The sequence below is a fragment of the Lethenteron reissneri genome, chromosome 35 (genome assembly GCF_015708825.2).
Source record: "Lethenteron reissneri isolate LAM-NWPU_2019-01 chromosome 35, ASM1570882v1, whole genome shotgun sequence".
Taxonomy (NCBI): Eukaryota; Metazoa; Chordata; class Hyperoartia; order Petromyzontiformes; family Petromyzontidae; genus Lethenteron; species Lethenteron reissneri.
The window spans coordinates 8,850,770-8,864,503 of record NC_083813.1 but is presented as its reverse complement, the minus strand read 5'-3'; the positions used below and the strand labels follow the sequence as shown (position 1 = coordinate 8,864,503).

At 41.9% G+C, this 13,734-nt stretch overlaps 1 protein-coding gene across 2 annotated transcripts in view; it reads left to right on the top strand.

Moving 5' to 3' along the window:
* The window catches only part of LOC133350894 (matrix metalloproteinase-16-like), a 54,085-nt gene that overhangs the window by 28,448 nt on the left and 11,903 nt on the right, over positions 1-13,734 (top strand). The window contains exons 4-7 of one of the 2 annotated variants that reach the window (XM_061565726.1): positions 361-378; positions 3,922-4,044; positions 8,543-8,847; positions 11,215-11,376. In XM_061565726.1, coding sequence (XP_061421710.1) covers positions 361-378; positions 3,922-4,044; positions 8,543-8,847; positions 11,215-11,376 — 608 coding nt within the window. The remainder of the gene's footprint in view (positions 1-360; positions 379-3,921; positions 4,045-8,542; positions 8,848-11,214; positions 11,377-13,734) is intronic. The other variant, XM_061565727.1, reaches the window with a different exon arrangement.

Sequence of the window (13,734 nt, the reverse complement as noted above, 5' to 3'; positions counted from 1 at the left end):
GCTGTCTATCCGATTGTACCATATCTATAGAAAACACAGTTTTCACCAATTTTGATTCTTTTGATGTATTGTACCTTCGTTAAATGATGCAAACATATTTATCTTCGGCACATCACCCATTTCCGAAATATTCCGCTGATATCAAGGTTTAAAATGGCATTATTCTGAACTTTTTCAAAGATAATGTTGAATTTTTTTTAATTTAAAAGGGCTTCAGATATCCCAGATGGCAGTATATGTGCTTCAAAGGGCTTTTTTGGTTCCTTTGGTGATAAAAGTAGCATAGGCTGTAAATTATATGCAATGTTGGACTCTGATGTCATAAGTAAACCTTTCCTTTTATTTTTGCACATGCTGCAGAGATTCACAGTCAAAAAGGTAAGAATTACTGAAATAAATTCCTTTTTTTGGCTTGATGTTGCTTTCATTGGTGTCTGTGGTCATTATTTTCACCGTACAATGATACATTTATTCTCGTGCTTTGTGGTTGAATGTTGACCTATTTAAGCATTTGCATAAAAATGTTCATTGTTACCAAAGCTTCACAACATTACTTTTGTTGAGGTGGCAAAAGGTGTCTCAGAGTTCAGAGCCCTGAGCCAGCACCGCTGAGATTCTGGGTTCGAATCCATGTTTCAGCCACTGCCTGCGAATACATCGGTGGATATGATGGTCTCATCCAAGTTACTGAAAAAATACATCGTACTAAATTTCATTTTTTCACCTAATTTGACTAACTTCCAGCTCTGAAAATATATATATTTTTGATATTATTGTCATGTGACAAACGATAACAGAGTAAATGTATATGGGAAAGGGTAATCCCAACTTTGTAAAGGCCACTGGCAGAGCTTTACAGTACTGTGAATACTCTTTCTCAGCTGTTGTTTGACGCAAGAAATGCCCTTGCTCAGTGAGATTTCTGAATGGATTCATCATATAATCCAGACTTTTTTGTAAAATGACCGCAGGTTAACCACAAAACACTGGTTAGTTAACCTGTGTCATATTTTAATACAGCAAGTCAAAAGTAATTGGCAGCACTGAACTCTAGCATTTAGCCAACAAGATTGGCAAGCAAAATATGATGCATATTAGGGGAGTAAGGGATGCACCATTTGATCAATTAATATTGATTGTTATGCTAATAGATGTATCCAATTGTGTGTAAGAATTGTTGTTTTTCAATTACTTGAGTGGTTTTCATGTCGTGGGTTCATGTGACCCATCTAGCCCACTAAAGGCACACCACATTCACTGCATTGTAAAAAATATATAATTCATTATTAAAAATAATAATTGATTAAATTATTAAATCAATGTTCCACGCTGAATGGCAACGGTTCATTTAATCGTGAAGGGAGCAACTCGTTACTACACACCACAGAGTTAACACACTCATGTGTAATATCTCTCTCATTTTTCGACCCAAGACAGTGAAATGCAAAACGATTTTTAATTACCGTACTGTTTATCCCACACGAGGTGTAATGAATGGAACGCTAGTTGTCAGCTACACATCCCCGCTATTAGCACAATCCAGTTTTGAGCATCATCATTTTTCATTTACATGGAAATATGCATAATTTACATATTGATTTACATTTAAGCAGTGATAAAATTTTATTGACTTCATCAAATAGTAAAAAAACCTAACAAGCCTTCATCATTATTAAGCATATCCGAACTATTTTTTGTAAACAAATCATTTGTAGTCGGAGCACATAGGATTAGTTTGGCTGATTCTTAAAACTGTATGCAAGGCCATACACTGTTAAAAACTGGTGGTTTTATGGATCGCCTGAAGAACCCCCTTACTTTACTGAAGTACCCACTGTAAACCAGACCATTTATGTTTTTTTAACAATGTATTTAATTTTCTTTAATTGTATTTTTGATACCATCAGCTCGTGGTGGGTTACAGTGGCTAATAAGTCTGTTCAATCAGCACAGAGATTTTTTTTCAAACTCCCACAGTGCACACTCATCGACACTTTAACAAAATATTGTTTGCAACAATAAACATACAATTGTGACGTAGAAGGAAAGTAAGAAAATAATAAAAATAAAACAATAATATAATTCTCACGACGTTTTGGCCACAACGCAAGCAGCCGTCCTCAGGTGAAGGACGGCTGCTTGCGTTGTGGCCAAAACGTCGTGAGAATTATATTATTATGTTTTATTTTTATTATTTTATTACTTCCCTTCTACGTGACTTTAACGAAAGAACCAAGAAGATGAATCCCTGCAGTCACGACAGCTTTAAATCGAAAAATACAATTGTGACTTTTACAATTAATATTTCTTTCCCGCTTGTTAATGATACCAATGACCAATATTGTGGTTTCCTTTTTACTTTAGTTAAAAATAAGACAGCTTTACTGACTTTTTTAGAATCGATGCTAAGAGTTGTCTCAAGACCCGATACCGTTGGTCTTCACTATAGGCATAGGCAATGGTGTTAAAAGTGCGTACATTTACTTGCGCCTCTACTTGTTTTGAGGAAATGCTGTAAGTCTGTGTTGCTTCCAGTTTGGGGTGGGTTTTACATTCTTGACGCAATTCATTGCTCATCATAGCTGCCAACATGGCTTCAGATTCACAATGGAGGTGCTCACCGAGTCACGGAAAGAGAGGCCCTAACTTTTCCGTGAGAACAATCTGGTATGCATACGTACATTCTAAGCTACAAATCACATTCGTGCATTTCCAATTTGAGCTGTTTGTTCGGCCGTGGAATATAATAGCCACTGTTTTAATGCACCTGTGCATACCAGAATGGGCTCATTCACTGTAACATCCAGACCGGGTCACACCTCCTGCTGAAAAAGAGCCATGTTGACAGGTATGACGCACACACTTGCGTGCACCTCGAGTTTAATTTGCGACAGTGCATTCTCGCCGCACACGATGGCACGTGGACATTTGCCGTATGTCTGCGTACGACCTATGCTCCGGAAGTGAAATGACATCCTCTTAATATGAAACCGTTGGGCATCCTGATCGCTCCCCCTTCCACCAACCTTTGGGGTTGGTGATAATGTAAAGTGCTGGCTGTAGTTTGCGCATCGAGCAGTCTGTATTTTTGGGTGGCCAGGATAAGAATCATAGTTAAATCAATGAGGATTTATTCACGATTACAGCAATACCGATAGTAATGATAGCAGCTGTGCTTTGCAGGAGTGTACATTGGATGAATATTTAGCTGTGGGCTGCTTCTACTGATGTGGCAATATTTTCCCATGTGTATCATAATCCAGTATCCAATAAAGGTGTTGTGATTTGATAAATTCAAATAAATATCAAATCAAGATCAAGATCGTTTATCTTGATTTGTTAAATTCAATAAAACAAAAAAATGACATTCCAGGAACAATAATGAACAGTAGAATGCGTGTCTCAGTCGGATATCAAAGCTAAACTTTCTAAATTCTTGCGAGGCTGACATTTTACTTGAATTTAGATTGAGGTTATTTCAGTGGAAGTTTTTTTCCATGGTAAAGAATTGACGTTAATTTTGATAGTGGCTCTGGCATGGTACACATTCCAATATGGCCACTGCAGAGTCTGGGCTGTGTGGGCATTAGGTTTGCCCCCTCTGAGGTACAAAAAGAAGATTGGTACGTACCATCGGAAAGAAGAGTATCTCAAAATACCAGAAGAGGGGGGAACTTCATGTAAACGCAATGAGCAATGTATCACTATTATTATCCTTATGCATATGACGAAAACCGAGACTTTTAATGTCCGGGTAAGGCTTGCAGATCAGCCAGGACAGCTACCTCAAAAAATGGGAGACTCTGGGAAAACCAGGAAAAGGTGGCAACCCAAGTGGGAAGGCCCCAGTGGCTGAGCAACGCACTTGCTTGTGGTTTTTAGTTTTTGTTCGTCTTTTTTCTCGTGGCGGACTGACCGCAGGTGGATGAAGAGGCCTCGCTGCGGCGTTCCCGATCGGATCGACCAGGGCCTGCAGGCCGGCTTGCGGCGCAAGCGCTACGCCCTCACTGGGCAACGGTGGCAGCAGAAGCACATCACCTACAGGTACTGCGCCGCCACCATCCTGTGTTCGGTCAGAGCGGGGATAGCATTGGATTTTAGCTGTGGGCTGCTTCTAAATTTGTGGCTGTAGCCTATAATCATGTCGCATGACGGTGTTGTGATTTGATGAATTAAAATATATTTTGTCCCATTCCTAGGTCATAATGAACAATATAGTGAGTGTGTCTCAGTCCTAAGATGACCTTTCTAGAGGCGTGCAAGGCTGATTAAGGTTCTCTCTCACAATCCCCATGGTTGGCATGAGAGTGGGTGATGAGAGTCATCAGGTCATCAACTTCAGCCATCCTCAGTCCACTGCTGGACAAAGGCCTTCCCAAGTTTTTGCCGTCTCTCACAGGCCTGCGGTGATCTCTTCACGGCCCGTGTGATAATCCAACTCGCACCGGATCTAACCAACTGGGATTCCCGTGGTGGATGTCCTCTCAGACGCGTTTTATCTCTTGGCTGCCACTGTCATTATCCCTGATCATCGGCCACGGTCCATTATCGTGAATCGTCCTCTCCAAGTCACTAATGGTGTCATTAGCCTGCGTGTGTGCTCTCATATGCATTCCCCTTTATGTCCCTCAATGTAAATACCAGCGTGCATCGCTCCATGATTATTTACGCAACTTTTCAGTTTTTGTGAAGTGCTATATCAAAAATTGGACATGTAGCAATGTGTGATGTGTGTCAGTGTGGTTTTATCTAGTGCATCTGAGAATATCCACTCTGAAGAACAGGTTTTGTCTGACTGTTAATAATGATCAAGGATACTCTGCATCTGCACCTAATCATGTGCCTGCAATACCAGTGAAGCACACTGCTAGCATAGATCACACCTGCTCTACAAACTCATCTTTCACACGTAGTGTTTTGAGAAATCACTTTATTTTCTCGTGCGAAAGAGCAAGGACATACCGGTAGATTTATACATTGTTGAAGAGCTTCCAAATGACGTTCTGCTTGTCAGTAGAATGCTGGTGGTTTTATATGGAGTAGGATGTTGTGAAAAATATGAACCGAGTGTAAGTTAGTCGATCGACAGGTCTTGTGCGGTGAGGGTTAAGTGCGGGAGTTCCAATCTCTCCAATCTCCTTCAAATCCATCTAGTCAGGATGGAATAAGCAACATACCCTCAAAAATGTCTCTCTAGGGATCCATCTTCCGCCAGCAGTGGCATGAGCAAGCGATTTGTTGCAGGGCAGCAGTTATGAACTATTTTGTTCAGTGTTGTTTGTTATTCCCTATTTTATCTAATTTTCTGTCCTTTTCACTGAAAACGTTGCCACTTTTCTTGCACTTCTGCACACATGCCTAGGGCACGAATTCCGGTTGAATAATGCCAGGCAAAGTACGAGGTTTAAATGAAAATAAATATCTGGAAAATATTTTTCAGTTGTTTTAGCCATGTGAGCGGTCGGCGCTTTCGTGGCAAAACTGTACAGGACAGGAGGCTTTGCCAGGGCATGATGCCAAATCACAGCTTCTAATAATGGATTGATTTGTGTCGTTATTGCACCATCCCTTTCTACCTTTTTCTTCCAGCGGCGATGTTTAGAGCGTGGCTTGTTGTCTAGAATTCACCCCTGTAAATGCACGGTAGCTGCACTCGGTGACCTTGCTGTGCTACTGCCCTATTTTTGCGATTGCCGAGGATCGGGGCTCGGCAACCTGCGGCTCCCGAGCCGCATGCCGCTCTTTCAGGAACTGATTTGTGACGTTGTTCACGCGCATTGCGGCTCTTGAAATATTTGAGTTTATTTTTTATTATTATTTTATTATTGTTATTTTTTGTTCTTTTCTTTGAACCTATCTACGTGATTCTAGATTTGAAGCTTTCGTGACTGCAAGGATTCATATTCTTAGGTTTTTTCGGTAAGTCACGTAGGTAAAAAAAAATTAATAAAAGTAAAATAAAAATAAAATAAAAATCACGACGTTTCGGAGGCAACACAAGCTTCCGTCTTCAGGTGGAACCGTCACAGCACGATAGCTGTATCAAGTGAGCTATCGTGCTGTGACGGTTCCACCTGAAGACGGAAGCTTGTGTTGCCTCCGAAACGTCGTGATTTTTATTTTATTTTTATTTTACTTTTATTAATTTTAATTTTTTTACCTATCTACGTGACTTTACTGAAAGACCCGAAGGATATTTTTTTTGCCCAATTCGAACAAAAAAAAATGGCTCTTGTTATTTTGTTTTCCGACCACTGACCTAGATGTTGAGCAGTGACGTGAAAATAATTTAAACAGCAAACGAATATTCTTATAAAAAAAAATTCAAGATATTATAGATTGTGACTAAAGTATGCAATAATGTACAGCCTGCCACTCGATTAGGCACTGAGAGTTCAATTAATTGTCTCGATGGATGGTTGCGATTTGATTCAGGCATCAATTATATTATTTCACATTTTTGGTGAACGTGTAACAACCTCTCGTGGTACGAAATGAAAAGCATCGATTCTTACAACAGTCAATTCGATGCATGTATCGGTCGTTTAAGAATTAATGATACTCGACGATGGAGTGTTCACCCATATAGATATTTCTGTGGTGGTTGCTGGTGCAGTCGGAGAGACATTCATGCAACACATTGAAATACCTCATCTGACACTACTGAGAAAACCGTGTTTGGCATTTTGTTTGCTCATGTTTAATTGGTAATGATAATGTGACTTCATTATACCTCTACGCATGCACGTGAGTGGCAGTCAAACACTTCGAGAGAGGATATAAAAAGCTGACCCAGACAAAGTGTTTATTGTTTATTTTTAATAGAAAGTACAGTCAGAATCAGAATATTTATTTATACTGCAAGGAATCCGTTGAGCTATAAACTCTTTTCCACAGGTGACCAGTAGGGGCGGGTCAGAACGTTACAACAACAAACAGTACAAACACGATAGGAGTGCAAAGTATAGGAAAGGTAAAGAAATCGCTTAAAAACATAAATATATATGCAAATATAACCTTTTTTATATTACCAGGTAAAGCCCACTGAGCTATTCATTTATTTTTCAGAAGTGACCAGGCCACAATTGATAGCCCAACAAAGTGGCTTATCATGTGGACGTTTACAGCAGCCAAATAATCGAAATAATCACGTCGAAAGTGCTCCCCACGTAGTCGGAGTTAGTCGTCGCAAAGCCACCCGTGCGCTGTATCGAATGTTCCTCCAGGTGTCGTGACCCGTTGCCCGTAGCCGTGCCTCCTGGGTAGACTTCATGTCCGTATCATCGAGGGCGGTGATCCGCGAAGCGCCCAGCTTGAGCGCGGGGAGTTGAGGGGGAGGGGTCCCTTTTTTGGGAGCCACACGCGCTCGCTCAGTTTTCATTCCAGATCTTGCCCCCCCGTGTAGGGCAGGTTTAAAAATGTTTACTTTTGGTGTAATTCCTCTCATTATTCATGCACCACATCAACGTATCGCTGATTAAATGTTAACTTTAATCTCACAATTCAAGCACTCGTTTATCATCAGTCTTAAAGGTTATCTCATATCTAATGTCTGTTCATGGAAAATTATCCAAATGCCAAGTGGGCTGTTTTCCCCGTCACATTTCACAGCATATTTAGGATGCGATTTTGTACACTTCTTTCATCAAGTTAAAATCGCAATGTTCTTTCCTCCCATGCTGTGCTGGCTGCTGTTCAATCCGTTTGCTGATAAAAACATTTTTTTTTTATTATCTCAGCAGTGGTAAAGTATTTAATGTCCTATATGTGATTTTGAAAATGATGTTACTTTGCACAAATTATTTTGTGGGTAGAGTTTATGGCTCTCCAGCAGAGGATTGAGGATTCAATTTGTTGGTTAGGGTGTCGATTGAGACTTTGACTCCTCCGGGATCAATACAATAGAGTGCCAATGTGGAGTCAGCCAACAATGGTTGTTTTGTGAGTTAACTCATGCACGCCATGGTTTGCTCAGAACTGCTTTTTATGTTGAGATTATTGTCATTCCCCCGCACCTCCGATCATCACACGGTTGGCTACGTATGGTGTGAAAGAAGTTCACCATACATACAGCACAGAGTAATGTGGAATTTCCACCACTGAGTCGAGGCTGTAAACAGCACACAGGTGCCGCTCCTTTATGCCCTCCCAACCAAGCCCATAATCATTTGAAGGAAAACCACTTCTGACTTTTTTATATATATAGTATTTAATAAGGTTGTTACGAATCACTAACATCATCCACCCCCCCGCCCCCCCCCCCCGTTTCCTCCTCTCACCTGCCATGTTTTAATGACCTGGTGAGATGCAGGACCACAATTACGTTCAGGATTTGACAGTTTTTTTATCATATGTTCTGTCTCGTTTTTACAGTCATCTTCCCTAGACGTTGCATTCGCCTATCACTCACAGATCATTTTCACGAGTCAAACATCGATCCTTGCGCGTGTGACTCGACGCATGTTTCGCAGCACGTATCGGCAGCCGTAAGAATCGCCGTTCGTCAAATATCGAACCGCTATCTTCACTCGAACGGGTGCAGCGTGCAGAACTACACGCCCAAGGTGGGCGAGGCGGACACGCGGCGGGCGCTGCGACGCGCCTTCGACGTGTGGCAGCAAGTGACGCCGCTCATCTTCGAGGAGGTCTCCAACCACGAGATCCGCAGCAGCCGGCGCGAGGCCGACATCATGATCTTCTTCGCCTCGGGCAACCACGGCGACAGCTCGCCCTTCGACGGCGAGGGCGGCTTCCTGGCGCACGCCTACTTCCCTGGCCCGGGCATCGGCGGGGACACGCACTTCGACGCCGACGAGCCCTGGACGCTGGGCAACGGGAACGCTGGAGGTGGGTGGGCAGGCAGGGAGCATTCACTTGGCGCCTCGGTCCAGCAAACGTTACGATAGCTGTCGCCGAGCCTATTGACGATGCTCGTTTCGCTCATGGTCGTTGGCACCATCATCATCATCATCATCGCCTCTGATTCGCACGGTTTGCTACATACGGTGCGAAAGAAGTTCAACATTCATAACAGAGGTTTTTTTGGGTTAAATCGTGTAAATATATAAATGTGTTTTTCTTCTTGGTTCTTTCGGTAAAGTCACGTAGAAGGGAAATAATAAAATAATACAAATAAAACATAAAATAATTCTCATGACGTTTCGGCCACAACGCAAGTTGAAGACCAGGTCTGTCGATAGAACCAAGAAGATGAATCCCTGCAGTCACGAAAGCTTTAAATCGAAATTTATAAATGTGTTGTTAAACCCACCACCGCCTGACACAGCCAACTAATAAGGTTTGTCACATAAACAGAACGTGCCAGTTCGTTACTAGTACAGCACACCGGTGTGTTGGAGAGCCAAGCCACACCATTTACAAACTGAGTACGACGTTTCAACATGCATACATCATCAATCGTCTTGAATCCACTGCTGGGAGAGGGTCTCTCCAAGTCTCCGTCATCTCTCGCGGTTCTCCAATGCAATAATCAACATCGTACCTGCGCACGAGCAGATATCATCTCTCCAGCTCTTCGGCTCGTCTAATGCCCAAGGCTTATTTATTTGCAGTGAAGCTTTAGTGATATCTGGAGGGGTGTGGTGGTCGCTGGGGAGTTGTAATTAGTGGAAGGCCGGAAACTTAAGCCCAGACTCAAAGAGAGGCTCGCTTTCCTACCCCCACAGTCTGCAGATGTGGTGACTGCAGAGCTGCTTTTATTTTGTTAGCTAAAACTAGCCCACATATTGTGCTGAGCAGTGGTGAACGGAGTGCTGCCGAGACCCACCTGTGAAAATAATTATTTTGTTAAAAATAGCATTATGGATTTTGAATGTTTTTGTTCACACCGACTTGCAGGTACGTGATTGCATAGCAATACACAATGGTAGCAGTTGTTGAAAAGGAGGCGAATACCCTAAGAGGGGACTCTAAGAGCTCTTTCTAGTTGAGGCCCTTCTGCAAAAAGTGGTGTAAGCAAATCATTATAGGGCTGAACCTTTACCTTTTAGACAAAGTAAATTTGAAGTTTGGCTGATTTAGCCATGGAAGTGGTCTCTAGCACAGCGTTTAATTCCATAAAACCCTGGTAAAGCCTTATTTGGTCGCGGAACATCTGCCTCAAGCTGATTAGTAAAAATAATAACTGACACACATACATCCACAGTTAACCTTCCCAGGCAAAACGTGTATTGTCTTTAGCCCGTCTGTGTCATCTTATTGGATTAGATTGTTTTTCCCAAGAGGAAAAGGCCCCTGTCATCCTTCAAAGTAATGATAAGAAGCATCTCAACTGAGAAGCAAATTACATAGCTTTCTTTGTAGTATCAACAATGTGCCTTCGCTGTACCCATAGTCCAATGGGCATTCTCTTTTGATGATATTCAGTATTAATTGACAAAAGATAACATTTAAGTGGCAATTCATGATCTTCTTCTGTACACAGAATGTGTGCTAATTGAATACATATGTTTTTTTTAATATACTTGCAATTCAGCGATGGTACGTACATTACCATGTGTATAATAGGCATCTAATGGGCACGTTGGTCCTCGGCAGCTACACCAATTGATTGCACTTGCCATGAGTAGTTCACATTTTCACTAAAAATTTTCAATATTCATATTAATGGTATCATTCCTGAGACTACATTCCCCGAAGGAGATGGAGCGATGAAGCGAGGCTCATGGAGAGGTTCTAAGTGTATTTATACATTGCAGGTCCATGACGAATGGCTACGTGCGGCCTGAGTACAACATCACACACATGCGAAAAGTCGTATGTTCGCCCTGAACAAATCATCATCCCCACTCATAGTCGCTATGAAAGAAATTGTGAGCCACGTGGTCTAAACTGACGTCGGAGTGACAGCCAAAGGAGGAGAGGATGCGACCGAGAGGGCGTTCCACTGTGGGAGATGGAGCGATGGGATCGGCAAGTGCGGCAGGAGCTGGGGTGGATTGCGACATTGCAGGGACCGTGAGAGATGGCGGCAGCTTGGGGAGGCCTTCATCCAGCAGTGAATAATAGATCATGGACGATGATGATGATTGTTATTATTATTTTTTGTAATGCATTACATATTTGGGGCATGATTTATGTTGTCATTGACCGTAGCGCTAGAACACCGACAAAAAACTCGACATGATCATTTTTGGCCCATGCTCAACAGCTGTGATGACGAGAAACAAAAACATGCCTGTTGCTCTCTCCCAGGTAACGACCTGTTCCTCGTCGCCATCCACGAACTGGGCCACGCGCTGGGCCTGGAGCACTCCAACGACCCCGCAGCCATCATGGCGCCCTTTTACCAGTACATGGACACAGAAAACTTTGTCCTGCCCCGCGATGACCTGCAGGGAATCCAGCAGATATACGGTGAGCTGCCGTCAACCGCCGCGAGACAGCCTGCCATCATCGAATCGTTGTTCATGATTTGATATTCATGCCATTCCTATAGCGGTGAGGCTATCGGAGAAGGATCTGGGTTTCACACGCATAGTTTGCAGTAGTTTCACAAGAGGCATGGGGAGGGGGGTGATTGCTCTGTGTTCTCCAAATAGAGCAATGTGCAGGTAATTCTACAGATTTGGCAAATTTTGACCATGATGCTGCCATGGCTGATACATGGATGTATACAGCTTAGGGCTGAGGGTTGCTCCTTCTGAGGTAAAACAAAAAAAAAACTGTACATATCACGTCAAGAATATTTTTTCGCAATACCAGAAGAGCAGAGAGCTACATGTACGTCCGTTGTCAACTGATGAAATTTTTTACTTTTAATATCTATCGATTTCATGTCCTGAGAAGACATTTGCTTAGGACAGCTACTTCAAAGATAATGGTCCTGGGAAAACCAGGACAGGTGGTAACCTTAGTTGGACTGTGCAAAATACAAGGGATCCACTTAAATGCAGCCCACTGATTTCTGTATGCATTTATGTTGAACTTCGTACGTAGCCAAGCGCGCTAATCAGAGGTGCGGGGCAACAAACTAAAAACTACTGAACCTCTGACATTCTTCTCGACAGATGATTGAATCGTGAGAGCAGTGGCTCAATATGTTACAAAGGAGGCTCTTAAAATGTTGAATAAGTGTATTTGAGATCGGTGGAAGTAGGCCTCAGCAAGGTCAGGTAATTTACCCTTATTACCGGGTAAAAGGGTAAAGGTGTTGACATAACAAGGGGTAAGGTAAAGGGTAGGGTAAAGGTAGCGCGAAGTATTACCCGGTTAATGCCTTGTTTACCGCTCGCTACAAGCTCCATGGTACAGTCCGTGGCCTCCATTTAAAATTGGAATCATCAAGAGTATATTCTATATGAATAAAGCACTCTTCCTAGCATTTGCCTGTTATAAACCTTGTTCATGTGTAGTAGTACCCCAGTAATTACCCTGTAATCGGGTCATTTGTACGGGGTAAGGGTAAAAAGGTAGGGTAAAGGTAGGTGCGTTGCTTTTGACCTTTTACCTTACCTTGCTAAAGGGTTAAAGGTAAGGGTAGAGTGATTGTATTGTGGTAGGGTAAAGGTAGGCTCGTTGTTTTTACCTTTACCTTGCCGAGGCCTAGGTGGAAGACATGTAGAGGCTTTCAAATACAATGTTGTGTTCTCTATTTCTCTCTCTTATTTCAGTGGGGACTGTGATTAAACCTGAGTTCTCAAAGTGTAAGTGAGTTCATGGCATCAGGCCCAGTCACAAATTACTCTGCACAATAAAAACATCATTAAAGTTGGTTCGGGGACTGAATTTGGCAAATTTTAACTCGGATAGCTAAAAATATATCTAAATTTTCACTCTCATCAGATACGCTCAAGTCCTGTGAACAATGTTACGGCCTCCAGTGGCCACAGAGGTCGGTTGAACCCTTTCACGTGCAAAATATACAAATACAAATATTCTTGACTTTTACAATGTACGTATCATGATCTCAAGAGTCGATATTCATTAATGAATCGATGCATTGGGTCCACCGTTATCTGTCTCCCTGTTTAATTACTAAACTATTTCGCCGAACACAACGACTAAAAAGATTTCAAGCCAATTGGTCCATTGGCTGGAAGTTGATTTATTTGATTTATTACCAATAATGCTTCACTGAAGCAACCATACATTTGTTTTGTTTCTGTTGATCTGTTTTGCTTTGGTGGGTGGTTTAGACGTGATTGGCTCTTCTTTTGTTGTTGTGTTTTGTTAGTTGTGTATTTGTTGTTTTTGCTGTGTTGTAAAAGTTAAAGTGTGTCTGGTTGTTTTTTATATTTCTGCTTTCCCAACTGAATGTGCACGTGTCCCACTGGGTGCAGTGTTTGTTGGCTCTCGAGTATTAATTGTGCTTGGGTTTGTTTATCACCTCATTTGTAAAGGGCCCTCCGGCGTGCTTTATTTCAGTCGTCATTTTTATAAATGCTCCCAAAGTGTTTATTTTTTGACAAAGAGGTTTTAATATGACAGTTCCATTCCAAAAAAAAATCCCACCAACGGTAGTTCTATTCCCCTTTGGCTTAATGGTGTCTAAAATAAAATTTAGCGACGCCTGCAGTGTTTATTTACGTAAAAGTAATACACTTCACACACACACGCACATAAAAATTGATAAACAATGTTATTATAGCGGTATCGATGATGCGTAAAATTATACAACAGTTAGGTGTTTTAGTTACGAAAAAAGTAATACTCTATGTTAGCACCTAATAATTGGCAAACTAAAATATAAAGCTGTACTATGCATATATAGTA